Source organism: Nycticebus coucang, chromosome 8 (assembly GCF_027406575.1).
Source record: "Nycticebus coucang isolate mNycCou1 chromosome 8, mNycCou1.pri, whole genome shotgun sequence".
Taxonomy (NCBI): Eukaryota; Metazoa; Chordata; class Mammalia; order Primates; family Lorisidae; genus Nycticebus; species Nycticebus coucang.
The window spans coordinates 106299809-106325940 of record NC_069787.1 but is presented as its reverse complement, the minus strand read 5'-3'; the positions used below and the strand labels follow the sequence as shown (position 1 = coordinate 106325940).

General features: G+C 36.6%; 1 protein-coding gene across 2 annotated transcripts; it reads left to right on the top strand.

Annotated features, from left to right (window-relative positions):
- The first annotated feature begins 797 nt into the window (after positions 1–797).
- COPB2 (COPI coat complex subunit beta 2) lies at positions 798–25725 on the top strand. 2 transcript variants are annotated; one of them, XM_053598434.1, is made up of 22 exons: positions 798–911; positions 4250–4387; positions 5446–5532; positions 5728–5854; positions 6683–6831; positions 8954–9100; positions 9976–10075; positions 10708–10850; positions 11082–11281; positions 12848–12958; positions 15120–15208; positions 15294–15400; positions 16630–16773; positions 17513–17643; positions 17865–18072; positions 21683–21793; positions 22510–22724; positions 24286–24378; positions 24468–24648; positions 24852–24920; positions 25056–25127; positions 25368–25725. In XM_053598434.1, the coding sequence occupies exons 1-22, from the start codon at positions 909–911 to the stop codon at positions 25461–25463; spliced, it is 2721 nt and encodes a 906-aa protein (XP_053454409.1). In that variant the 5' UTR covers positions 798–908; the 3' UTR covers positions 25464–25725. The 2 variants fall into 2 exon arrangements, with proteins under 2 accessions (XP_053454409.1, XP_053454411.1); XM_053598436.1 differs by lacking the exons at positions 24286–24378; positions 24468–24648; positions 24852–24920; positions 25056–25127; positions 25368–25725 and adding an exon at positions 23755–23853.
- The last annotated feature ends 407 nt before the right edge of the window (positions 25726–26132 follow it).

Here is a 26132-nt window from a genome sequence, read left to right as displayed (position 1 = left end):
TTGCAACACCTACAGCACAGGTCTTTCTTGTAGACTTCAACTACTTTAATGAAGAGACAGATCGTTTGCTATAGTAGAAACAGCAGAGGACTTTGAGGACAAATTAGTCTGGGTTCAAATCCTCACACTACCAGTTGCTATGCAGTCTTGGCCAGGATACTTCTTTGTGCCTTAGTTTCCTCATTAGCAAAATAGAGATAATTCAGGTTTGATGCGAAAAGCTGGGAAGAACACATGGCCTGAAGATCGATAAATACTTGAGAATAACATAGCCGATAGCCAATAAAAGGCAAAAATAGTCCTGTCTCCTGCAAAGCTCCAGAACCGAAGGTTCTTAGGCCTCCCTCTGACCTCAAAGGCATGAAGCTCGGCCCAAGTCAGCACCCATCTTCTCAGCCCCAATCAGTGCCCCGACGCCCCCAGCCTCGTACTCGGACCACCCGGGCACGCTGGCCAGGTTTCGCTCTCTCTTTCCTCCTCCCCTCCTCTAAGAGCCAAGGCCGGACAGCGCTTCCACCATAGTTTTCCCGGGACGCTAGCGTCCAGAAGGGAGTAGGAATTTTGTTTTCCTCGTCTTTTTTAACCTCTTGGATTTTCAGCCCAGGTCCACGATCAGCAGCCCCAGGCCACAGCCCTCCAAGGTCTATGCCACACCTCCTCTTCCCCTGCAGCACCTGGTTGGCTCCCAGTGGAACGAAAAGTCAGGTTGCCTAGGCAACCGGGGCGGGGCTTGGAAACGCCAGCTCCGCACAGGATTTGCGCAGGCGCAAAGGCTCTTGGCCGTCGATTATCGCGAGGATAGCTTCCCGGAAGTTCCACGTCAGTCAGCCGGTCTGTGGGGTCGGTGGGGCTTAGGGCCCGTGTCTTCGGTAGCAAGTGGGAGCGTTCGGCCTCGGACCTACGCAGCCATGGTAGGTCCAGACCCTGCAGGAAGGGGGGCGGCCCCGTCGGCTACGGGTGATTCCTGGGGCCCCTGGACTAAGGGCTGTGATAAGCAGTGGTCTGGGCTCCTGCTAGGGCCGCTGCCTCTGGCCTTGCGGAGTCCTGGTCCAGGTTGAGCTGCGGGCGGGAAGAGGCGGTGGGCCCCAGGAAGCCGGGATGGTGTGGGGACGCAGTGCCTGCCGAGTGAGGGGTCCCTGACTGCCCTGGAGCTTACTGGAGCTCGGGCGGTCTGCGACGGAGTTGGGTAGGGAAATACAGAGGTCGAAACGTTGAATTCTATAGGAGGCTTTGGCAAAATTACTTCATTTTACTCTTAAAACGGTGAGAACTAATCATGCATCCCTGTTGGGGTCTCTTTCTGGAATAGCGTGTGCTGATTACGAACTTACGCAGAGAAGCCAAGGAAAAAAATGTATATGGAATCAGAAATGGAATTTCAAATACTTTGGAATCTTAGCTCTTAGGTTTCTAGGGAGAAAAGGAGGGTTGAGGAGCTGTTTATGATGCTGGCTGGAGTGCTTTTCTGCACTTGTAAATACAATGTCCAAAATAGAAGTCATGACAGCACATTTTTTATTATCACCCTCCCCCTCAAAAATGCCTTAAAACACTTTACACAAGAGTGTTGTTATAAGGAAAAAATAGGGTAGTGTGAGAATATCTTTTTCAGTATTTTATATTTAAATATTTTCCTGCCTTTTAAAGTTTTACTTGTTATGAAACACAGAATCCAGGATTTGGGAACTTGAAGACCATAGGGGTTAATAAATCCAAGTCTCTCATCTACAGCAAGTTTGTATGAAGCTAATTGTGGCAAAGTTAGAAACAGGTTGATCCCTTGGGGAAAGTGATGAAAGTTATGAATATGTCCAGAAAAATGCCATAAGAAAACACATTTTCGCATAAAATTTAGTGTATTCACTTACAGACACCCCAACCCTTCCTCATCCAGAGACTTTCTTGGAACCTCAGGCTAACAGTACCTGAACAAGGCCTCAAGTCTCTCAATTATACCATTTCATGTTACTAATGACCTCCTTTGATTTGGATCTGCTGTGCTTGCACCAGTGAACATTTTTGGGAAAGGCCTTTGGACCTGCCTAATTGAGTTTTCTTTTGTAGTCTTTACATTTAAAAATGTATCTTAATGAAATATTGCCCTCATTGTGTTTAATATATTTTAAATCTTCTACATGAAATACAAAATGTGAATTTGCTCATTTGCTCGTTTATAATAGAATATTTCCTATGAGCCATGCACTTGGCTAAACATTTGCCACCTAATTCTCACAACAGCAGGGAGTCTATTCATAGACTTACAAATAACATTTATAGTGCAGTTACTACAGGCCAGGTGATGCTCTAACTGCTTAACTCTGAATTTAGTTCTTGTAACAGTATATAATGATAGTATTGTCCCTGTTTCACACAATTCTAGCCTGACACAGGCTAAGTAAACTTGCCCACTTTTGCATATTTGAAATGAGTGACAGAACTGAAATTCGAATTTACGGTGACTCTCTATTCCTATGTTATTCGTCCTTAAACCTTCATACCCCAGTATATAAGGTGCTGTGGAGATGAAGACATGTATAAGTAATGACCCTGCCTTTAAGAAACATCTACTCTAGAAAGCAAGACAAGATATGTTCATAAGTGTATCATCAATGGTTAAAATGAAATCTTACAGGATTCCTTAGGAAAGAATATTTCAGGCTAAGATAATCAGTAAGGTCTTAATGATGTGTTCCTAATAGTAAGATGCTATTGGCCCTTTTCGCTGTGTTATATTTGCACTGATGGTATAAAAGTAATGGAAGGTAAAAGTGCTGGTGCAGTGGCACCAAATTGTTCTGACAGTATATTCTTCATTGCCATGCAGTTCTTTTAAAAGCCAGATTCAGAAGCTCATACCTATAATCTCAGCACTTTGGGAGGCCAAGGTGGGAGGATTGCTTTGAGGCCGGAGTTTCAGACCGGTCTGGGCAACATAGGGAGACCCTATCTCTAAAAAACAAAACAAAACAAAAAACCCAGTTTCATTTAAGAATGTCATTGATGAAACAATAAAAATTATTAGTTTTATCATATATCACACTTGAATATTTATCTTTTAAGTATTCTGTGTGATGAGTGTGGAGTATTCATAAAGCAGTTCTACGATGGTTATCACAAGGAAAAACATATTTATGGTTAAGTTGTGAGCTTTACTTGAAACAATGAGACTCCTTGGTTACACTTGATTATTTGGTGGATATTTTATAGACATTTTTTAAAAACTGAAGTTTGTTGGTTTCTGACAGTATTTGTTCCCAATGATAAAATTTGAGATTTCAAGTGAAAATTAGAATTTTAGAAAACTATCACTTAACTTCACAGATTTCCAGTGCTTAATGGCTTATCAGTTGATATAGGTGGTGATACATTTATTAATCAATGTGGTATTTTTTAAAAAATATAATGATGAGTCATAAACATTTGAAAGATCTGCATAACTCAGTGAACCAGCATATTCCAAATGACCAATGCTTATTATTACCAAATCATGCATGAGTGAAAGATCCATTCAAAGTACAGAATTTCAGTAGATTTTAATCTAACAAAGTATAAATAGTTTATTGATATGGTTTCAGATTCAACATTGCAGGTAGCCTTTAGGGGAAACTACTACTTCTTGAGTTTCAAAGAAGAATATCTTATTGTTTGAAAAATTACTAAAATATTCTTCTCTTTTTAACTAATCTGTAAGGCCAAGTATTTTTGTTAGATATCAATCAAAAGAACATACCACAACATGTTGAAGACAGAAGCAGATATGAGAAACTAATGTCTTCTATTGAAGAGTTATAGAAATATAAAATGTTGCCATTCATCATCCTAAATTTCTTTTAAAAAGTGTTTTCATAAAAATGTATAATTTTAGTGGGCAAGTAATGTGTTTATTTTTGTTACTTGAAAATTAATTCATAACATAAATTTTTAAAGTTGTCTCAGTTTTAATTTTTAACATGGTAAAAATATCAGTAAACTAAACCTCTTTGGGGCCCTCAAAAATTTTAAAGAATGTAAAGGAGTTCTTGGATCAAAAAGTTTTAAAACTGCCACTATAACTTTAAAAATTTTTAATATTCTCATTTTTTGATGCATGAATGAAGAAATGTGTTAGACTTGAAACTGTCCCTATAATTTAGGAAAGTAAAAACTGAATTGTTTTGTAGGCTTGTTAATGTACTGTTTTTAGTTAAGATCTCAAGCATGTTTTATTTGGTTTAGCAATTTAAGTTTTTTCAATGTTGTTTCTTCTTAGCCTCTGCGACTTGATATTAAAAGAAAGCTAACTGCTAGATCAGATCGAGTTAAGAGTGTGGATTTGCATCCTACAGAGCCATGGATGTTGGCAAGTCTTTACAATGGCAGTGTGTGCGTTTGGAATCATGAAACACAGGTAGGAATTTTTAAGGACTTCATTAGAAAAAATACTGTTAGACTGTGTTCATAGTGAAAGAGAAGAAATATTAATACCATCACGGAATCTAATAGTTATATGCAAACTGCTTTCTCAAATAAATTTGTACAAAGTATTTTAAATACTGAAGAACTGACATTTATCATGATAGTCTGTGGGAAAAATTGTTGTGGATATGTTAATCATAAGATTGTACTTAGTTATTTCATTATTACTCTCTAGTACAAAAAGAGAGATTGAAAAATGATAGTTGGAGTTTCAAAATGTTAAAGAACAGGCATTGTGCATTTATCTCTGCTCTTTCTAGGAGGGTCTCCTGGTTTTCTGCCTTTATCTTATGTAAAAAATCCCACTCTGAGCAACTTGAAGGAACATATAAATCACTGCATTTCCACATTTTACTAAAAGAAATAGCATTTGTATGGAATCATATTGCTAAAACATGCAAAAGAATTAATTGTACCGTGTTTCTGAACCATTTATTATATGGGTTTTAGTCTTAAAAAGAAGAAACTAAGAGTCAATTCATTCAACAGATGCTTACTATGTACTACTCTATATTCCAGTCATGGTTCTGGGGTCTGGGTATACAGTGTTAAACAAGATTCCTGCCCTCGGAGAGGATAGCAGGAAAGATCGACATTAAACATATAATTATGAGGTGCTATTATACATTATGAAAGGGGATTACAGATTTCCGTGGGTGGATTTTCCAGGCAGAGGGAACAGAAACAGGTGAGGCTAGGAGTAACTAGAGGTGAGGCTAGAGAGGGAAGAAAGGGCCAGAGCAAGAGGCTCTGGAATAACATCTTGTGGACATTTACTTTCTCCTGTCTTCTAAAGGTGTTTTAATTTTGACTCTATTAAAGAAAATGATTGGTCTTTTTCTTTTCTCATTTTAATGTTGAACTTTTATATTTTAGCCTGAGAATATTTCAAAATTAGAAGTGATCTAAATAATTGGATGTATTAAATATAGCAGATTTTTCAGTTATTTTCTCATAACTCAATGTGTATATTCTTGTTAAAATTTAAAGACACTGGTGAAGACATTTGAAGTGTGTGATCTTCCTGTTCGAGCTGCAAAGTTTGTCGCAAGAAAGAACTGGGTTGTGACAGGAGCGGTAAGTAGACACATTCTCTAATCCCATTTTCTGAATTGGTCAATGATTATGTAAATTAGTTGCAGAATTTTCACTTTTGATTTGTTAATTAGTACAGTATTTTGAAGGATGGACTTCATTCTTTGAGGCTGTGATGCAGTTTTTTATGCACTATACTTCATAACAGTGATGATGGTTTTAAAATTTCCATTGTAGGATGACATGCAGATTAGAGTATTCAATTACAATACTCTGGAGAGAGTCCATATGTTTGAAGCACACTCAGACTACATTCGCTGTATTGCTGTTCATCCAACCCAGCCTTTCATTCTAACCAGCAGTGGTAAGAGATGACCTCCTTTGGTCATCTGCATCTCATTTTCATTCAGTGAGACATGATATTCTCTAACTGCTGTTTCAGGTAGAGTTCTAATTCCAAGCATCCTTTAAACTATTTAGATTCATTAGTGTACTACTGATGCTGCTTGATTACTAATAAAATATCATCTATACTCAGGATTTGTGTAACAGTTGCTCTGATTCTTGTTCAGAAAAGACCTGAGATGTTTAAACATCAGCTGAACAGAAAACTCATTTACATTCTGATGAATGAGTTTTGGGCAGATTGCTATAGACTCTAGTCAGTTTTATCTTTATATTCAAACTAGTTTGCTCCTTAGTATTATATGTAAACAAGTGGACCTTTTAGAGGACAGTAAAAACAAGTAGCACTGAATTGGTGATAACTCTTTGAAACCTATTTAAATTAAAAATTGAGATGTTAATTTAGAACTTTTTTTAGTATTATGAGAGCAAATATTCTCTAATCATTGCTATTATTGTTCAGTCAGATTCTAATCAAACTTATGTTACTCTTTTGTCATTCTTTAAAGCCCACTGAATTTTTCTTAAATTTTTCACAAAATTTTTATTTTGCTCTCAGCAATCTATTTTATTTATTTTATCTCTGCTTTTCTATAGAAAGTTAGGTTTATTTATAGGATAAAGATTTTGAAAAATCTGTTCAGTTTTGATTCTATTTCTGCAGAACATGGAGTATATGATTTATGTTAGGTTTGCTGCCTTAAAAGGTACCTAGGCTCTGTGTCTTAGTTCTGAAATGAAAAATAAATAAAAATTGCAACTAACTTGAGACTTTTTTTTGTCCTAGATGATATGCTTATTAAGCTCTGGGACTGGGATAAAAAATGGTCTTGCTCGCAAGTGTTTGAAGGACATACCCATTATGTTATGCAGATTGTGATCAACCCCAAAGATAATAATCAGTTTGCCAGTGCGTCCTTGGACAGGACCATCAAGGTAGAGTATCTGCTTCCTGTGTCAGTTATCATTAGTAAAATATCACTTTTAAGTTTTTCTTAAAGCTTATTTTGAGAATTTTTCTCAAAAACTTATTTTGAAGTTAAAATGGGGCTTCTCATTTCAATCCACAGGAGTATGTTTTATTTAGAAAAATATTGTGGTGACCCAGTGCTCTTCATAAAAGAGTGTTTTTCTGTGTGGAAGCAACATATAAAATTTTTTAGATCTGCAGGAACCCAGAATAAGACAAAAAGACCAATATCTTTCTAGGTCATGACTTTCCTCTACTTTTAGCATAATCATCATTGACCTCCACTCGTTATTGGTATATTTTATATTTTAAGTTCCACCTGCCTCCATTCACTCTTACTCCAGTTTTCTATAGTGCTGTCATTATCTTTCTAAAACATAGATTTCATCTTGTCAGTTCCTGATGTAAGAATAAAGTCCAAATGCCTTAGTATGGAATACAAGGATTTCCAAGACTGGCCTGGGCTAATATTACGAGACATCTAAAATCCTGGTCTACTCACTGTGCTGTAGAGATGCCACGAATATTCATAGAACCTTACCTTATTTAACTGTTCCTCCTGTTCTTTTTATTTTCCCATTTTGATTTATTTTCCTTTGGTGAACTCAGCTTTCAAAGCTTAGCACAAATATTTGCTCTGAAAAGATCTTATCAGACATCTGCTTCACCTCTAGACCGAGCCAGTTATACGTCGTACTCATCCTGTTCCTTCCATTGCTTTTTGCCTCTGTTACAGCCTTTCTGACACTGAGTCATAATTAATGTGTTTTTGAAAATCTTTACCCTCTGAAATGTTAAATGTTTGGGGCAGTAGCGAATAGCACAGTGCCCTTGCCTGTCCTAGATGCTTAGTATGTGTTGCATGGAGTGCATGCATCTAATGTATCTCTATATGCATAGATTTAAAATCAAATTAACTTCTGATATGTGGTTGTTTACATCTGTATAACATTTTTATTTTCTTTTAACTTATGTAAAATGTTACCTGTCTGAATATCTTAGAGTTTTGACTTTATTTTTTTTCCGTTTCATAGAATTATCTTTGCTTTTAACATAGGTTGGAAACTTAGAAATTAGTTTTAAACTTTCTTCACTAAATTAGGTTTATCCTGAGTATAAGAATTATTTTATTTTTGACTCCAGTAAAGTTTATTGTATACAGTAAGTCATAAACATTTGTTTACATATGTTTATACTCCCCCACAGAGCCTCATATGTAGTAGGCACTCAGTAAAAAAGATAAATCTCAGTTCTGTGCTGTGCAAACTTTTTTTTTTTGAGACAGTCTCACTTTGTTGCCCTTGGTAGAGTGTCTTGGCATCACAGCTCAGAGCAACCTCAAACTCTTGGGCTTAAGCAGTTCTCTTGCCTCAGCCTCCCAAGTAACTGGGACTAGCCCGCCACAATGCCTGGCTATTTTTTTTTTTTTTTTTTTTTTTTGGTTGTAGTTGTCATTGTTGTTTGGCAGGCCAGGAGAGAAAAGCTAAACATTCCTTTTTTTTCCCACCTAATTGTTTTTGTTCTTTCTCAATTAATTTAGGGTTAAATTAATTTAACGGTTAAAGCCCAGGCTGGGTTCAAACCCGCCAGCTCTTGTGTATGTGGCTGGCGCCCTAGCTGCTGAGCTACAGGTGCCAAGCCTGTGGGAACTTTTCACTGCTTTTCTATACTTTAAAGAGTAATTTTCTTTTACTACATCTTACTAAATCTACTTCCTTTAGCTTCATGTTAAATCTCTCATAAAATCATTTCTTACCCTTTATTTATTTATTTTTTTTTTTTTTTCATTTCTTACCCTTAATGTAGTGTTTCTTAACATCTTACAAATCTAAGTTCCTGGGCCGTCCTATCAATAAACTAGATCATAATTTCTAGTGATAAAGCCTGGCAATTGGCATTTTTGGAGAACAGCATAGTGATTCTGCCCCCTAGAAATTAATTGAGAAAGAACAAAAACAGGTGGAAAAAAAGGAATATTTAGCTTTTCTCTCCTGGACTTTGGCATTATATAATATGTCAGAAGTGTCAGGGGATCTGCCTTCTGTAAAAGCAAGGCCCTGTAATGATTGGGGCTATTGTTCTCTGAAGGTGTGGCAGTTGGGCTCTTCTTCACCAAACTTCACTCTGGAAGGACATGAGAAAGGTGTGAATTGCATCGATTACTACAGTGGTGGCGACAAACCATACCTCATTTCAGGTGCAGATGACCGTCTTGTTAAAATATGGGATTATCAGGTACAGGTATTTTATAACCTTACGTGCCATATGTTAGACATGTTTCTTATTATTTGTTACAGGGCAGTTAAAACTTGGGTTGTTGATCTCTGCTTGTAGCATAATAATTTAAGGTCTTAAGGATTTGTACCTAACCTGTGCTCCTAGAATCATCCATAAAAATGAGCACATTGCATGTCAAGATTTTATAAATAAAATGCCAGCATGTTTATTTGTCATGTAATAATATAAATTAGAATTTTAACTTTTTTTTTTGAATTTTAACATTTTAATGTTAAATTGTAATCCTCCAGTATCCTCATTGGCATATTTATATTTGAAAACTAGATCAATAAATTGTGTCATGATATAGACGTGGTACAACCACTAAGCTGCATACAGCTCTTGATACCATGCTGTCTCCAGGATTTTCTTAAATGTCTGTATTTTTGTTCTCACATAAAAAGTTTTTTAAAGCAGTTGATGAGGCCTAGAAAACCAGTTTTACCTAGAAACTCTTTCAGATGTGTACTTAAATACAAAATAAAAATATTAAAAGCTTAAACAGCACTACCTACTTAGTCCACAGATGATAAGTGTGAGTATTAAGGGAAAAATTTATTGTCCTAAGAATTTGGGGTAGTAATATTCAGATGAAAACTTGGTTGGTGTTTTTATTTTCTTTAAATTTGATTGCTACATATATATTTATCTATTTTATAAAATAGAGAAAATATTCACATATATGGCAAGATTATTCTATCTCAAAAAATTTCTGTATTAGATACTATTTAAATTGTCATAACTACTGTCATTTATAATGCATTGAAAAATTAAGGGTAGGTTGGTTACTGGTTTTTTACTAATAAAAAATGTTTCTTTTTTCTTTATTATAGAATAAAACATGTGTGCAGACACTGGAGGGACATGCCCAAAATGTGTCTTGTGCCAGTTTTCATCCTGAGTTGCCAATTATCATCACAGGTTCAGAAGATGGTAAGTTAAAAGTATATGTTTATTCCTATGCTAGTAATTACTCAGAAAATGTTTAAACGAGGTAGTGTTTCTGCTTTGTAATTGAAGCATTTTGATAATCTGAGACTAAAGCTCTAGGAGAGTAGATGGGCATTGTCATCATCTTTATCCTCATTATTATTACTCTAATATGTTTTGATGCTATCCTTAGGTAGGACACCCAGCTGTCCTAGAAAAAAAACTGAAAAAACATGTGTTTTGGAGTCAAACCTGGCCACTTCATGAATGTGTGGTTTAGGAGAACTGTGAAAGGAAATATACATTTTCACTTTATAACATTACAGTGAGAGGGTAAAAAGAAATCAGGTGTAGAAAGTATCTGGCACATAGGAAGCACTTTACCAAAGAAATCCTGTTATTATTTCACAGTTAAAATCACATTTCTTAGTTTTAATTTTTTATACATTTCGATGATTATGTTTATGTTGTTTTATAAAGTCATTTAAAGACCTTAGACCAAAAACTTGGTCACAAAGCCTCCAGGGAATGTTTTTTTTAATTGAATAAAAAAACTTCCATGTGGCTCAGTCACCCGTTACAGTTTATTGTTGGGTACATGTATCAAAAGGGAATATTCATATTGTTCTTTTTAGGAACAGTGCGTATTTGGCATTCAAGCACCTACCGGCTTGAGAGCACATTGAACTATGGAATGGAAAGAGTATGGTGTGTGGCCAGTCTAAGAGGGTCCAACAATGTCGCTTTGGGCTATGATGAAGGGAGCATCATTGTTAAGGTAATTTATACAGTCTCTCTAAGTAGGATGACACAACCAAAGCAATTTTCCTTATATTTTAGCACTGTCATCTTCCAAGCCACCAGTTTCATTCAACTGACACTTCTTTAATTAAGCAATGGAGCTTTAAAGTAGAAGAAAGGGATGAGAGCTCTCTGTTAAAAAAAGAATAATCTATTGTGTTGTGGTTTTTTCCTTTTCATTGCTAAGAACCATTTATCATTGTTACAGCTTGGTCGAGAGGAACCTGCCATGTCCATGGATGCCAATGGAAAGATAATTTGGGCCAAGCATTCAGAAGTCCAACAGGCCAACCTAAAAGCAATGGGAGATGCTGAAATTAAAGATGGGGAAAGATTGCCACTGGCAGTGAAGGATATGGGCAGTTGTGAAATTTACCCTCAGACTATTCAACATAATCCTAATGGACGGTAAGCCACTACCAAAATCTCTCTCGGAGCTTCTGTGAGCAGAGTTTGCATATCCATGGCATATTCATTCCTTCCCTCTGGGTAAACATTTCTAATCATTCCCATTGAGCTTTTTGCCTTGGCTTCACCATTCTCAACACAGCTTTAGGCAGGCAGCCATACTAGTTGATTAAATGGGCGCGTAAGGTGGAGCATGTTTACCCTCCTGGCCTTATTCTATACCACACATTTCTGAACTGTTAAATATAATAGTATTGTGTTTACTCTTATTTCACGTGTGTTGGGTTTGGTTCTGTTGTCCTTTGAGAGCATCTGAGACATAATAGGTGCTCTGTACTTGCTGGAATACTTGGAAGACTTGCAATTCATTACTCTTAAGAAAAGCTGACTCAGCGTTTTGGGATTGCTTGTAATTCTGCTTCGTATTTGTAATTTGAACTATAAGTTCTGTTTTTCCCTTAAGATTTATAAAGCACCAACTATCTCATGAGGGAGAAGTTTCTAGCACAATGAGTTTAAAACCTGTAAAGCTTTAAAAATTATTTTACAGTAGGTTTGGGTATCTTGCACTGCTGTCCTGAGTATTAAAAAAGACAAAATATATGTACAAAGTATGCCACCAAGTTCAGTAAATGGTATCCATAATGACTTGTAATATAATTACCTTATGAAGGTTAAGAACATATTATTTATATTTCCCATTCTTTTGCTGTGTCACATTTTACCTATGGAAGTCCTTTGATAGCAGCTATTACAGTGTTACAAAAGATAACTTTAAAGACAGTTATGTCTATTGGAAAAATTTTATTTGTGCAACATTTTATTTTTACTCAATAATTGAATGTTAAAATACCTTGTTTATTAAATTTAATAGTCACTAAAAAGTAGATTAAGATATTTTTATTCATCCTATGTACTCAATTTTGATATGAGGACAATTAATGATAATTAAGGTTATGGGGGGGAGGAAAAGCAGAAAGAGGGAGGGGGTGGAGCTTTGGTGTGTGTCACACTTTATGGGGGCAAGACATGATTGCAAGAGGGACTTTGCCTAACAATTGCAATAAAAAAATGTAACCTGGCTTATTGTACCCTCAATGAATCCCCAACAATAAAAAAAATAATAAAATAAAATAAAATAAAGATACTTTTATTCATTTGAAGATAGTCTTCAATAAGATAATGCCTTCTTATGGTCTAAATGTTATGAGTCAAGTGGTACCAAAAGGCACCTGGGTGTCCAAAAAATACTAGTTGAATAACTGGAACCTTTCTCCTATGCATCTCCAGCCGTTTGCACCTTCCTGTCCCCAGACTCCTTTGTCTAGAACAGAAGGCCATTGCTGTAACATTTTCAACAACAATGCCATATTTATAACTTGCTTTTGGATTTGTTGGCTAAAATATTGTTGTGTAGCTCTGTTGTGTACATACTTTAAAAGAAGATTGTAATATGTAGTGACTAAAAATGACATTTATTAGAATTATTTTACCATAAAGATGAATTATTGTTTCTTAACATGTCTTTGGTCCTCTGTTTTCCTTCTTGGCTTTTGTGATTTCTAGGTTTGTCGTGGTGTGTGGCGATGGGGAGTATATAATCTACACAGCAATGGCATTGAGAAACAAGAGCTTTGGGTCTGCTCAGGAGTTTGCATGGGCCCACGACTCTTCAGAGTAAGTTTTGACTGTATGATATTCAGCTTGCCCTGATTGCACATGGGTGTTGTATGCTGTTCTATAAAAGAGATACTTGAGGCTTTGTTTCTCTATGTACAAAAAACAGTTCTTACCAGAGCTGTCTGTTGGAAGATTAGAGTCAGAGACAACTTTGTAGCATGAGCTGTCTTTGCCTTTCTATGTCCAGTATTGAGCTGGCTCGCTGAGACTGATGAAATAATCACAGTTAACTGGGGACTCAGCACTCATTTCCTTGATGGAGCTCATGGCAGGAACTGGTGCTTATGAATGGGCGTAAGGCAGAGTAGGCCCTCAAGTATACTCTGGCAGGCCTTAGGCAGACCCTCCCTTGACGGGGTATCCTGAGGTGCTGCTGCCCCTCTATGAGCTAATTGGAAGATAAGTTGTGCTTTGATGTCTTTTTTGAGAAGTTTATTGGATCTTTTTTAAAACTTATTTTCCATGAGGTTAACCCACCTCCCATTTTCAACAAAAGGAATTTCTGTTTGAACTTGGAATGTTCGTAAAAAGCTCTTACTAAAAGCAGGAAAAATAAGTTAACACTGGATTGTTTTACCAGGTAGTCCTTGACTCTAGTTCTTTTTTAATTCCTGTTTGGTGCTTGTAATGAATATTACAGCTTTGGTGTTTTCAGACCACACAATTGAATTAAATCATCACAGTTTTCTTCATTTTATTTTCCTCATACTTTGAGTTGCCTCCCGCCCCCAACAGTGGAGTAACTTGAGCCTCAGCACTGCATGATAAATGTATTTTTGAAAACTTGATAACAATAAAATTTACAGAGAGGTAAGGAATTATTTTGATCTTTCTATAAATGTCCTAAGTACGCTCTCATGTGCACAGTTCTTTGTTAACATCTTAAGAACCTGTGGTTCATGAACTGACCCACTTGTCTCAGCTTACTTCTCGGCTTTATCCAGTGATGCCCCTGCTCAGCATTTCTCCTGTCCTGAGCAAAGCACTTACCACTTCCCTTCCTCACACAATCTCGAATATCCGATGATAGCCACAGCCCCTCTTTTCCAGGCAGAGAGGCCTGCATGTAAGCATTGTGTAAGGTGTCACAGAACAAGGCTGACAAGTCAACCATTTGTCACAGGGTTTATTTTTGTAAATCACTTTTACTGAGGTATTGTTTATATAGAACAGAATGTACTATTTTAAGTGTGTAGTAGTCTCCCTTTATCTGCTGCTACTTTTTCTGTGGTTTTGGTTACCTGCAGTTGTGCTCAACCCCAAAATATTAAATGGAATACTCCAGAAATAAACAATTAATAAGTTTTAAATTACATGCCATTCTGGGTAGCATAATGAAATCTCCTGCCATTCCTCTTGGGATTTGAATCATCCCCTTATCTAGTATGCTCAGATATGCCACCCACCTGTTACTGTATAGGAAAAAACATAGTGTGTATAGAGTTCGGTGCTATCTCAGCTTTCAGGCCTCCACTGGGAGCCTTGAAATGTATGTTCCACAGACAAAGGGATGGGGCTAATGTACATTTCAGTGAATTTGGACAAATAAATGTATATATTCAATAAACGTGAACACAGTCAAATGGCAAAATATTTCTATGGTCCCCTAGATAGCCCCTTATTTCCCACAGTCAGTCCACACTCTTCAGCCACCTGTTATTCAGTCGCAAGCAAGCACTCATCTGCCTTTTGTTCCTGTATAGATATATTTGTCATCTTCCTTCTTCAGAGGTTTATATAAATGAAACCATGTGGTATGCACTCTTCTATTTGGCTTCTTTTTCTCAGCACAATGTTTTTAAGATTCATCCATGTTGTCCAGATCAGTAATTGGTTCTTTTATTTGTAGAGTAGTATTCCATTGTATTAGTATACCATAATTTGTTTAATCATTGCCATCTGTTGATAGACATTTGGGTCATTTCCAGTTTCAAAACTGGTTTGTAAGCCCTAGTGATTTGTGTAATATACAATATGAAGCCCATGTTATTTGTCCAACTGTAAGGAATTCACCAATGTATTTTAGGAAATGAATATATCACTGAATTCTCAAATATTCATTTTATATTTTTGCATAATTACTCAAAAAAATTTGAAGATATTTCTAACATTTGGTAGAATTATAACTTACTATGTTATTTTGCCTTTTTTCTCCCAGATATGCCATAAGAGAGAGCAACAGCGTTGTAAAGATATTTAAGAATTTTAAGGAAAAAAAATCATTTAAACCAGATTTTGGAGCTGAAAGTGAGTGTTACTTACATAGGATACATTTTTAGAAGCTTTGTAATGGTTCAGGAACATCAAGCAAAAATTCTGTGTTCTTTTTCAGGTATCTATGGAGGCTTCTTATTGGGAGTCAGATCTGTAAATGGCTTAGCTTTCTATGACTGGGACAATACAGAACTCATACGCAGAATTGAAATCCAGCCCAAACATGTGAGTTTTCCCCCTGTTGTTTTTGTAGTGTTTATCTTTCTGGTGAGTTCTGAGTCCCTAAGGCCAAGAAGTGTGTGTCCTCGTACTCGGCTGTCCCTGTTTCAGAGTATCAGACACAGTGCTGTTTACCTCGGGATTACTCAGTCAGAATTGTGTGCCGGGCGTGGTGGCTCACGCCTGTCATCCCAGCACTCTGGGAGGCCGAGGCAGGTGGATTGCTTGAGTTCATGGGTTCGAGACAAGCCTGAGCAAGAGTGAGATCCCATCTCTACTAAAAATAGAAAAACTGAGGCAAGAGGATAGCTTGAGCCCAAGATTTGGAGGTTGCTGTGAGCTATGACCCCATGGCATTCAACCCAGGGTGACAGCTTGAGACTCTGTCTCAAGAAAAAAAGAGAATTGTGTTATTTGAATGAGGCAGTAGATACTGGATATTTTCAAAAGTATAAAAAACTGTTCAAAGTCCAACTGATAGTTACATTTTAAATATATTTTTAAAAAGCATATTTTGAAGAAAAGTCGGAATTCTTGGCTTAGGCCACAGAAGCTCCCACGTAGTTTAGAAAACCTTTTCATACTTTACTTGATGGTGGCTGCTGAAATTTCGGGTAACCATATCCAGTAACACAATGTTCTACCTTTAGAACTTCCTGCTGCTTTGATGGCTTTCACTGTCAGGAAATTATGTTTGAAAACAAACCAGCTTCCCAGTGGCTTAGTTCTTGAGCGAGTATTCTCAATGGGGGCCATAGTTTCTCCAAAAGGGCAAAAACTGGTTCCTGGAAGATATTTAAAAAACTTTCTTTTTATGTATAAAACATAGGGATGTATATCTGTGTGCATCATATATTATAAACAGATACCCAGCATATTTGTGATATTGGTTAGGAAAAAAATGTCTATAAAGGCTCCTAGGGAATGGGTAACACTGAAAATAAAGGGTGAGAAACACTGTTACAGAGCAGTAAGGAATAGGCTGCTATTCCTCTAAATTACAGCACATCCAATATGTACTGACAGCTCTCCCTCCTGTCTTCCTTTGGTCTTTTTGTTATAGGGTTAAATAGAACAGCCCTCAAATATATGTATAAATATGCTACATAAAATTGTTAAGTGCACACTTACTATCTTGATATAACAAGATAAATCTTTTAAGAAATAAAGTGTATACAGTTTGTCATCCAATCAGAAATCCAAGTCAGTTGTCTGTGTTTTTTGTCTTGTGGCAGATTTTCTGGTCTGACTCTGGAGAGTTAGTCTGTATTGCCACCGAGGAATCATTTTTTATCCTTAAGTATCTGTCGGAAAAAGTCTTGGCTGCACAGGAAACACATGAGGGAGTTACTGAAGATGGCATTGAAGATGCCTTTGAGGTAATTGCATCAGCACAATGTTAGCTTTGTTTTGAAATGATTTATATTCTTATAGACTTCATTATAAATTTCATTAACATGAAGTTTTTAACATTTCATTATAAATTTGGTTTGGGGAAGCTAAGCATTTAAGGGGTTCTGATGAAATGTGAAAATTAAAATCTTGGCTCAGAGATCAGAATATGAAAGTAAATATGTTTAAAAGAAATTTATGCTTTGGTTTTAGGAAATCTTTAGACTTACTTTGCTGTCTTTCAGTAAGGAAATTTGTAGTTGTTTTGGTCAGAAGACTATTGAGCCAGAGTGATTTAAATGAGCTCCCAAATGGTAAAGATAAATCATCCATTGTGGAGATGTCCTAGAAGGTTATAAAGTACTTAATATTCTAGTTTCATGTGAATTAGGGAGTTTAGATCAACACCCTTTTATATCACAGTTTTGACCCACCAATGAGATCTCACATTATAAATATTAATCTAGGAATCTATTCTTACATGAAAAAAGAAGAAATTCCAAGGAAAGATTTTCTTTCTTTTTTTTCCTTAATCAAGCCCAGGTGAGGTTCGGGGCCAGTGCTGTAACCACTGAGCTACAACACCCAGCTAAGATTTTCTTTCTTAAAATAAGATTTTACTTTGCATTCCTTATTCAACCTTATCACCCTCAAGTATCTTTAGCTTTTTGTTACTGACAGATCTCTAATGATGGATAAGGTATTAATAGTCTTTTCTTTCGGCAGGTTCTTGGTGAGATTCAGGAGATTGTGAAAACAGGGCTGTGGGTAGGCGATTGCTTCATTTACACGAGTTCTGTGAACAGATTAAATTATTATGTTGGAGGAGAAATAGTCACCATTGCCCACTTGGACAGGTAGCTGAGTATCATTTTTCTTTTGACCTAAATTTCAAAGTGTACTTTTTAAACAGAAGCTGTTGCTAGCTTGTAGCAACAATAAGTGGATTATTTTTACTGTTACAGTTTTAGTAGGTTTGCCTATTGTTAACCAAAATTGCATTGTTGGGAATGTGGTGTGTATGTGTTTGTTTAACTTTAGATTTAAACTTCTAATTTAGTTTTTGTTTCTGTTATAGGACAATGTATCTCCTGGGCTATATTCCGAAAGACAACAGGCTTTATCTTGGGGATAAAGAATTAAACATTGTTAGCTACTCCTTGCTGGTTTCAGTCCTGGAATACCAGACGGCTGTTATGCGAAGGGACTTTAGTATGGCTGATAAGGTCCTTCCTACCATCCCGAAAGAACAAAGGACCAGAGTTGCACACTTTTTGGAAAAGCAAGTGAGAGGAATTTTTTTGTTTGTTTTCGTTTTGTTTTTAAAACTAGCAATATGAAAGAATGTTAGTAGGGATTTGAAAAACTTAATTTCTTACTCACTATTGATTTCCTACGGCATCGGAATATCTCCTGTAAATTTTAAGCCACTTTTCACAGCATCTGTGCACATTCCTTCTACTCTCCTTCTTCCTCGGTATTCTTAGTACCCCTTTTAAATGCTGGAGGTGATTTACCAGTTCTCACCTTCTGTACACCTCTTTTCCAGTGTCTAAATATTTCCATTTCCATCCTAAGTTTTTTCTCACTATTCCACCTGCCTTTTTTTCAAATTGTGATAAAATAACACATAAAATTCATCATTAGCAACATATCTTTTTCTTAATATAGTGTTTTTTAACCTAAGCTATATATGCACAAAGCATACAGGGAGTTCTGCAGACTTAGGGAAAAAGCAGCCCTCTTTTCCCTCTCTGCTTCCTACTCCCTGGACGTACTTTTCATTATTTTATCTAAAATAACTCTTTTTGTATTTATTTCCACATTTCTAATTAATAACATGCTACATAGCAAGCAATATGGCAGGCAACATAGCTTTTCTTTATTCCTCAGCTTTAGACATTTCTTTTTATTTTTTTAAGAGACAGAGTCTCACTTTGTCACCCTCAGTAGAGTGCCGTGGTGTCACAGCTCACAGCAGTCTCCAGCTCTTGGGCTTAGACGATTCTCTTGCCTCAGCCTCCCGAGTAGCTGGGACCACAGGCGCCCGCCACAACGCCCGGCTATTTTTTCTGGCTATTTTTTTGTTGCAGTTGACGGGTTTGAACCTACCACCCTGGGTATATAGGGCCTGCGCCATAACCACTGAGCCATAGGTTCCGCCTAACTTTAGACATTTCTTGTGACTTCCCCTCCATACAAGAAAGATTTAGCTTTCTTTATCCCACTGCCATTTTTATTCCCAGTTCTTGGTACATGACCTATTGTTTCTCTGTGGAAAGTTTTTAGATCTTGTCCCTGTTGTTCTGAAATGTTACAATGATGGTAGGCCCTGGTGTAGAGGTCGGTTTTCATTCATTTTGTATGCATTAGATGAGCTTTTTAAATGGGAAACTCATGTTCTTTGTTTCTGAGAGATTCTCACGCACCATTCTGTGATGATTTCCCTCCTTTGATTTCTGTATTCTTTTTCTGTAACTATTATTCAAAAGTCAGTCTCCCTGCACTGGTTTTCTTATTTTGTTACTCTCTGACTTTTTAGACCTTCTTGTATGTAGATAAAGTGTCTCTTACCCTGAGAAAATGAATTTTTTTTTGTTGTTGTTTTTAAAGTTTTCTTTTTTCCCTTACATGGTATGCTTTTTTCAATCTCTATTAGAGATTTTTCTTAGGTATCTGATGAGCTTTGGGTCCTTATTTAAGAGTGGAGGGCCAAAAAGCAGATTAAAAGATCTGAATTTTTGTGTGGGGCATAGTCTTCACAATGTGTGATGTAGTTAAGCCAATAGATTAGGGAGCCTCAACATCAGTATCTTCATCTGGCTATAATACATTTAATTACTTTTTGCTTATTAAATGTATTTAGTGATCACTTAATGTACCAGGCACTGTTCTAGCTGACATAGCCTTCACAGAGTTGACATTTTTGGTATTTTTAGGTCTTTCCTCTTGAGGTTTTTAGATTTCACAGAGAAGCTCCCCAATCACCATCATTCTGGGGAATGAATAGAAGACAGCTTGGAGTATTTCACCTATTCTGTGTATCCATTTGCATAATCTTTTATTTTCCTTTTGATATTGAACATTCCCCCCTCCCGGTGTACTGAGTATCTCTAGGCTGGATACCCTCTTGTTTACCCTCTCCAAAGTATAAACCTGTCTTCTGTGTGTCAAAGGGTGTAAGAAAGAGGAGAGGATATTATTTTATTTAACTGCTTACAGGGTAATCTTTTTGTTTTAGTACTACCCCCTCATGAAATACCTCTGGGTCTTCTGAGGTGTCGATCCAGTTGTTTCTGTGGGGTCCTCACTCCTGATTTAGGATTAGTTTCCTCTAGTTTAAGTTTTACCATGTTTCTATTCCATCAGATTTCCAGCTTCCAAATTTTTTTTTTTTTTTTTTTTTTTTTTTTTTTGAGACAGAGTCTCACTCAGTTGCCCTCAATAGAGTGCTATGGTGTCACAGATCACAGTAACCTCAAACTCTTGGGCGTAAGTGATTCTCTTGCCTCAGCCTCCCAAGTAGCTGGGACTGCGAGCCTGCCACAACGCCTGGCTACTTTTTGGTTGTAGTTGTGATTATTGTTTGGCAGATCCGGGCTGGATTCGAACCCGCCAGCTCTGCTATATGTGGCTGGCGCCCTAGCCACTGAGCTATAGGCGTTGAGCCTCCAGCTTCCAAAATTTTGTTACTTAAGTTTCCTCTCCCTTTCTGTATGTCCTTTGGGAATTCATGCCTTTAAAAACAAATCCCTTTAGTGTGATTTTAGTGAGGACTTAGGGGAAATCAAAAGTGTATATTTAACCCATCTCATTTCAGCTGCTTTGCCCTTGCCTATATCCATCTATTCTAAAAAATTTCCATCTTCCACTCTTGGGTTTTATGTTAGAGTGCTAGTGTCTATATCAATACTAGTGAATAAAAAGGAGTAACTCAGATTATTTAGAATCTGGGAAGTTAATACATCAAACACCATGACAAAAAGCCATCTTGAAGATCTAGCTGAACAGAACTCTTGAAAGCTGCCTGTCTTCTCCATACTGACCATCTTGTTAATGAGCATTCTTCCTCAGTGTGATGAAGAGGTGAACTAGCCCTGAAATTTTTGTGTAACACACCACACCCCTTTAGAGATGAAAAGGGCACACTGCATCAGTAGTTTGTCTTGTGAGAGAGGCTAATTTTAGTCTTACTATCGTTGGTTTAAAAGCTTTTTCTTGATAGCTTAATGGAGTATAGGAAGAAAATTTTAGACTTTCTTAGGATACTTGCTAATGAATAAACTGGTCTTGAGACCACCAGTAAAGGCGTAGGTAATACAGCCGACCAGTGTCTGGACCTGAATACAGAATGTTTACCAAATGAACTACAGATAATAGAAAGCTGAAAAGTTTTATATTTGATTTCCTTTTCTCTGCCCATTTACTGCCAGTGACCTCATCTGTAAAGTGAGGGACTCACTTGATGACCTCTAAGGCACAGAGGAGTAGGTTACCAACAGCAAAGTTTACACCTCTGTACCTTGTTTTCTTCTGAAATGATTCTTAGGCAACTTTCTAAAACCCCTCTCTCTTTAACATTTCTTTTTACCTTTCTAATTTTACTAATTGTTTTACTTGAGTTTATCTAGCATTGGCCAGCTTCCATTATCTTAAAAAACAGTAAGCATGATGTGAGTTAATATTTTATCTGCCAGGTTTGTTTTTACCATTTAATTTAATAACCTTTTCCATTTCGCATTATAGAATATTCTGTTAACTGTTACTTTTGTGTTTTGAGTAGTAGGGTTTCTATATTAGCAAAGTTATTTTTAGAGGGAAATGGAGGATTTTCTCTGTGGATATATGTGTAATGTATGCATAAATACTCAACACGTATTTTTTAAATCTGTTTAGGGGTTCAAGCAGCAAGCTCTTACAGTATCCACAGATCCTGAACATCGTTTTGAACTCGCTCTTCAGCTTGGAGAGTTGAAAATTGCATACCAATTAGCAGTGGAGGCAGAGGTATGTTCTAAGTCATTATTTTTCATAACTGATGGAAAAATCAGTAGGTTCTTCTTTGTGGTTAATATATTTTGTTATTAAAGCTTTCTCAAACGCAAATCAGTGACTTATTTTGATGCAATTATTGTCTCTTGCATTTCAAAGATGTATTTTGTTAATCTTTGCGTAAATTAATTGCATAAATTAAATTTGTGGGTTTTTATATATGGGGCCTCTAAATTGTGGTTTAAATGCAGCATTTACGGATAAACTAAGATGTGCAAAATAAATTTTAGCAGTGTTAAGATCATCAAAATGTACAGCATTTTACTTGATTTTTGAGGAGTTAAAAGTGACAGATGTTATTTTAAATATTTAAGGACATAAAAAGTATTTTTTTCAAAAAAGTAGTAGTAAATCACTTGCTAAAATAATTACATTATAATTACCTTGAAACTTTAGTTAAATGGTCTTACTCTGAGTTTCACTATGTAATTAACAAAATAAAAATATAATGGATTGGTAATTATTCAGGCATTATTAAAACTGATGTGTTTTTACTCATTTTGTATTCATGAATAATTTCCATTTCTTCATTATACATTCTGTAATGTCAACTTATATGTGTATCTTCCATTATCAACACAGTAATGTTCAAGTTAACAGAATAATGTTGATGTTAGAAATTGAAATGTTTATTTCCAAAGATATTTTAACTTGGAAATTCTTTCTTACAGTCAGAACAGAAGTGGAAACAACTTGCCGAACTTGCCATTAGTAAATGTCAGTTTGGCCTAGCCCAGGAGTGCCTGCACCATGCACAGGATTATGGGGGTCTGCTGCTTTTGGCCACTGCCTCTGGAAATGCTACTATGGTGAACAAGCTAGCAGAGGGTGCAGAGAGAGATGGCAAAAATAATGTGGCGTTCATGAGCTACTTTTTACAGGGCAAGTAAGTATTAATCTAAGGTCTAAAAGAGCTTGGTGAGTATAGTAATTAAAAGCTGTTACTTCTACCATTGACATAGTCATAGGATGGTTTTGGGGGGAGGAGTGTGAAGAATGAACAATAGAGAAGGAACTGATGAATGGCTGGATGGTGTTGAATGGTGGGGGCAGTTAAAAAAGGACAGCACTACTACCTGGTGGCACTTTCAGCAAGAGCCTCTCTTAACATATTTGGTATAAATATTTGAGCTGAGTTGTTAAGAGAGACTCAAATAGGAGAAATGCTAACCTCCCTTTTTCACAGCTCTGCCTGTTAATGGCAGAGGCATTTTATTTTATGACTGCAGGAGGCTAGTGAGGTACCTGAATGGCAGTGATTTTACCCAAACTAGATAATTTTTATCTGTTTACAGCAAGAAGAAACGGATGAGGATACCAGCTACTTTTAAGATTTGAGTTCACTGAAAAGCATAAAAATGTCATGTATTTTTTAAATCTAACAGCATTAGTGCAAACCAGATCATTTGGACATGAGCTGATTGTCTCACGAAATAAAACACAAAAATTTTTATTAGCCTGGTCCTCCATGCTTATTTTTAAAAGCCTCATTCTGCATCATAAAACTTTGAATATGTACCCCAATATGTCTAAATATATTTATAAATTTAGCTGCCTGTAAGAAGAGATCCCCTATTCCTTATCAATAATTCAGAAATCCAAAATTATTCTGAAGTTTTTTATAATATATTTGATGACAAAACCTGATCTGAACTCTGACATGCTTTTTTTAGTTGCTATTATGATACTTTGCTTGTTTTTAATCACATTGATAAACTTATGTTATTGGAGAGAAATTAATTTTTGTGACTTTTGTGTAATGATAAGAATGTTAGGAAATATATAATGTGTACCTTTCTAAAATCCAAGTCTGAATTATGAAACACATTATTATACTTTATAAAACTTTCACAGAAAAAAAATTGAAATTAAAAATTGAAGAACTAAAAATGGACACTTTGGTATTTTCCTTCTAGGCACCACTGGCTTGTCTGGTCCAGCAAATGTTGGAGAGACACTACCCTAAATATTCATAAAACTAAATTTCTGCTTGCATCCTGAATCCTTTAAATCTTTTTTTTTTTTTTTCTGTAGAGACAGAGTCTCACTGTACCACCCTCGGGTAGAGTGCCGTGGCATCACACGGCTCACAGCAATCTCTAACTCTTGGGCTTACACGATTCTCTTGCCTCAGCCTCCCAAGCAATCCTTTAAATCTTAATAATCTAACTTGCCCTCTTGAAAAGCCCTTTTAGGTTCTCCTTAGGCGTTCTTAAAACTTAGATTGAAAGTGGTCCTGAAAGCTCTTATCCCTCTTACCCTTGGAGTCTATTGATTTTGTAAGTAACAGCCTTTAATTAAGACAAATGGCTCAGTAACAGAAGATGTGTGTGTGAGGGAGGTTGGGAGAATTTTGGTTTTACAACACTAAATCTACATTTCTTTATGTTGTTAGTGCCAGTGTTACAGTGTTTATTCTAACAGTAGCTCTTCTTTTTAATCTTTAGGCTTGATGCTTGCCTGGAGCTCTTGATTAGAACTGGACGGCTGCCAGAAGCTGCCTTCCTGGCTCGAACTTACTTACCCAGTCAGGTTTCAAGGTATGGACTTAATTTTAGGAAGAATTGTTTCGAATAAAAACAGAGCACACTTACGTAATCTCTCTTTGATTCCCTGATGTCTATAATAGGGTAGTGAAACTCTGGAGAGAAAATCTCTCAAAAGTCAATCAGAAAGCAGCAGACTCCCTTGCTGACCCAACAGAGTATGAAAACCTTTTCCCTGGATTAAAAGAAGCCTTTGTTGTTGAAGAATGGGTGAAGGAAACACATGCTGATCTGTGGCCAGCCAAACAATATCCACTTGTCACGGTGAGTGGCTGGGGTGCCAGGCTCCATTTAGTATGTATGGCTACAGGTTTGGCTAAAAATGTATGGCTTCATGCCTTCAAGTTTTGAACTGCATTAAATACTTCACTGTTGGATAAAAAGCTAATATCTACAACTTGGCCATGTTGACAGGTGAATTATGATTTGAAAATGTCTCATTTTATCATTGTTTTATTCTCTCATAGCCAAATGAAGAGAGAAATGTTATGGAAGAGGCAAAAGGCTTTCAGCCCTCCAGGTCTATAGCTCAACAGGTCAGTAGAGGACTTCATTTGATAATTTGGCTGAGATTATTGACCAAGTACCATCTCCCACTTCCTAATCCTGATCATCTTCCTCTTGGGAGAAAAGTTTAAATTCCTGAGCAAATTCTTTTGTTTGGCTTTTAGGAACTTGATGAGAAACTTCCTTCTTCTACTCCGGTTATTGTGGCTTCCCACACAGCCAACAAAGAAGAAAAGGTACACCTACATTATATATACCCAAACCTCTTCCCCATGATTATCTATAGTATGTGGAAGCCTCTGTGGTTTTAAGTAATGGAGTCTCTTTCAGAGTTTCAGAGCAGGAGCACTGAAGTAGGAAAGTCCCTTTTGACTACTGAGAAAATTTTAGTTCTCACTTTTACATCATGAACCCCAGATGACCTTTCTTTCACACGGTGCTGTATAACTTCATAGCCCTCTTCCTTTTGTTTTCAGAGTTTACTTGAACTAGAAGTAGATTTGGATAATTTGGAATTAGAAGATATTGACACAACAGATATCAATCTGGATGAAGATATTTTGGATGACTGAACGTAATGTTTTCCATTTACTTAACAGATGATTATTATGTGTAGGTATTGATCATCACCCTGACCATAGTGCTGTGGACTATGAGAAACTTCTAAAATTTTTATATGTAAGTGCTGTGGACCACTGGGAACACAGTGCCCCCTCCTATCTTAAGAGTTTATGTGCAGCATTTAAATCACTATGTTCTCCTTGGTAACTAAAACATAAGACTTTGATTTTTTTCATATTGCTATTAGACCATATTGCATAAAACCTTTTGAATAAATGAAGATATTTCAGTTTCCTTTCTGAATAATGAAAATAGGCTTCTAATTTTAGAAGGCTGAGCCCACCCTGCAGCTCACCTAGGGATCAGCCCTATATTCTCTTTTCTTTGCATAACTACACCTGCTTTTCCAAATACAGTACAACGTCTGTAAGTTGACTACCCAAGGGAATATAAGCAACTGGTCAACATACAGAGGTGGTCAACATAAGGAACTTCCATTGAGTACATGTGGTGCATGTCTAGTCTATGAAAATTAGATCAACTCAGGAGATGGTCAGTGCACAGTGGTGGTCAACTTTGGAGGTTCTGTATTATCAGTCACATTTTTCTTATAATTCTCTAAAAACCTCCCCCTTTTGGGTCTCATTGCATCATTCCTCTCAGTTTGTATAACTTGAGTA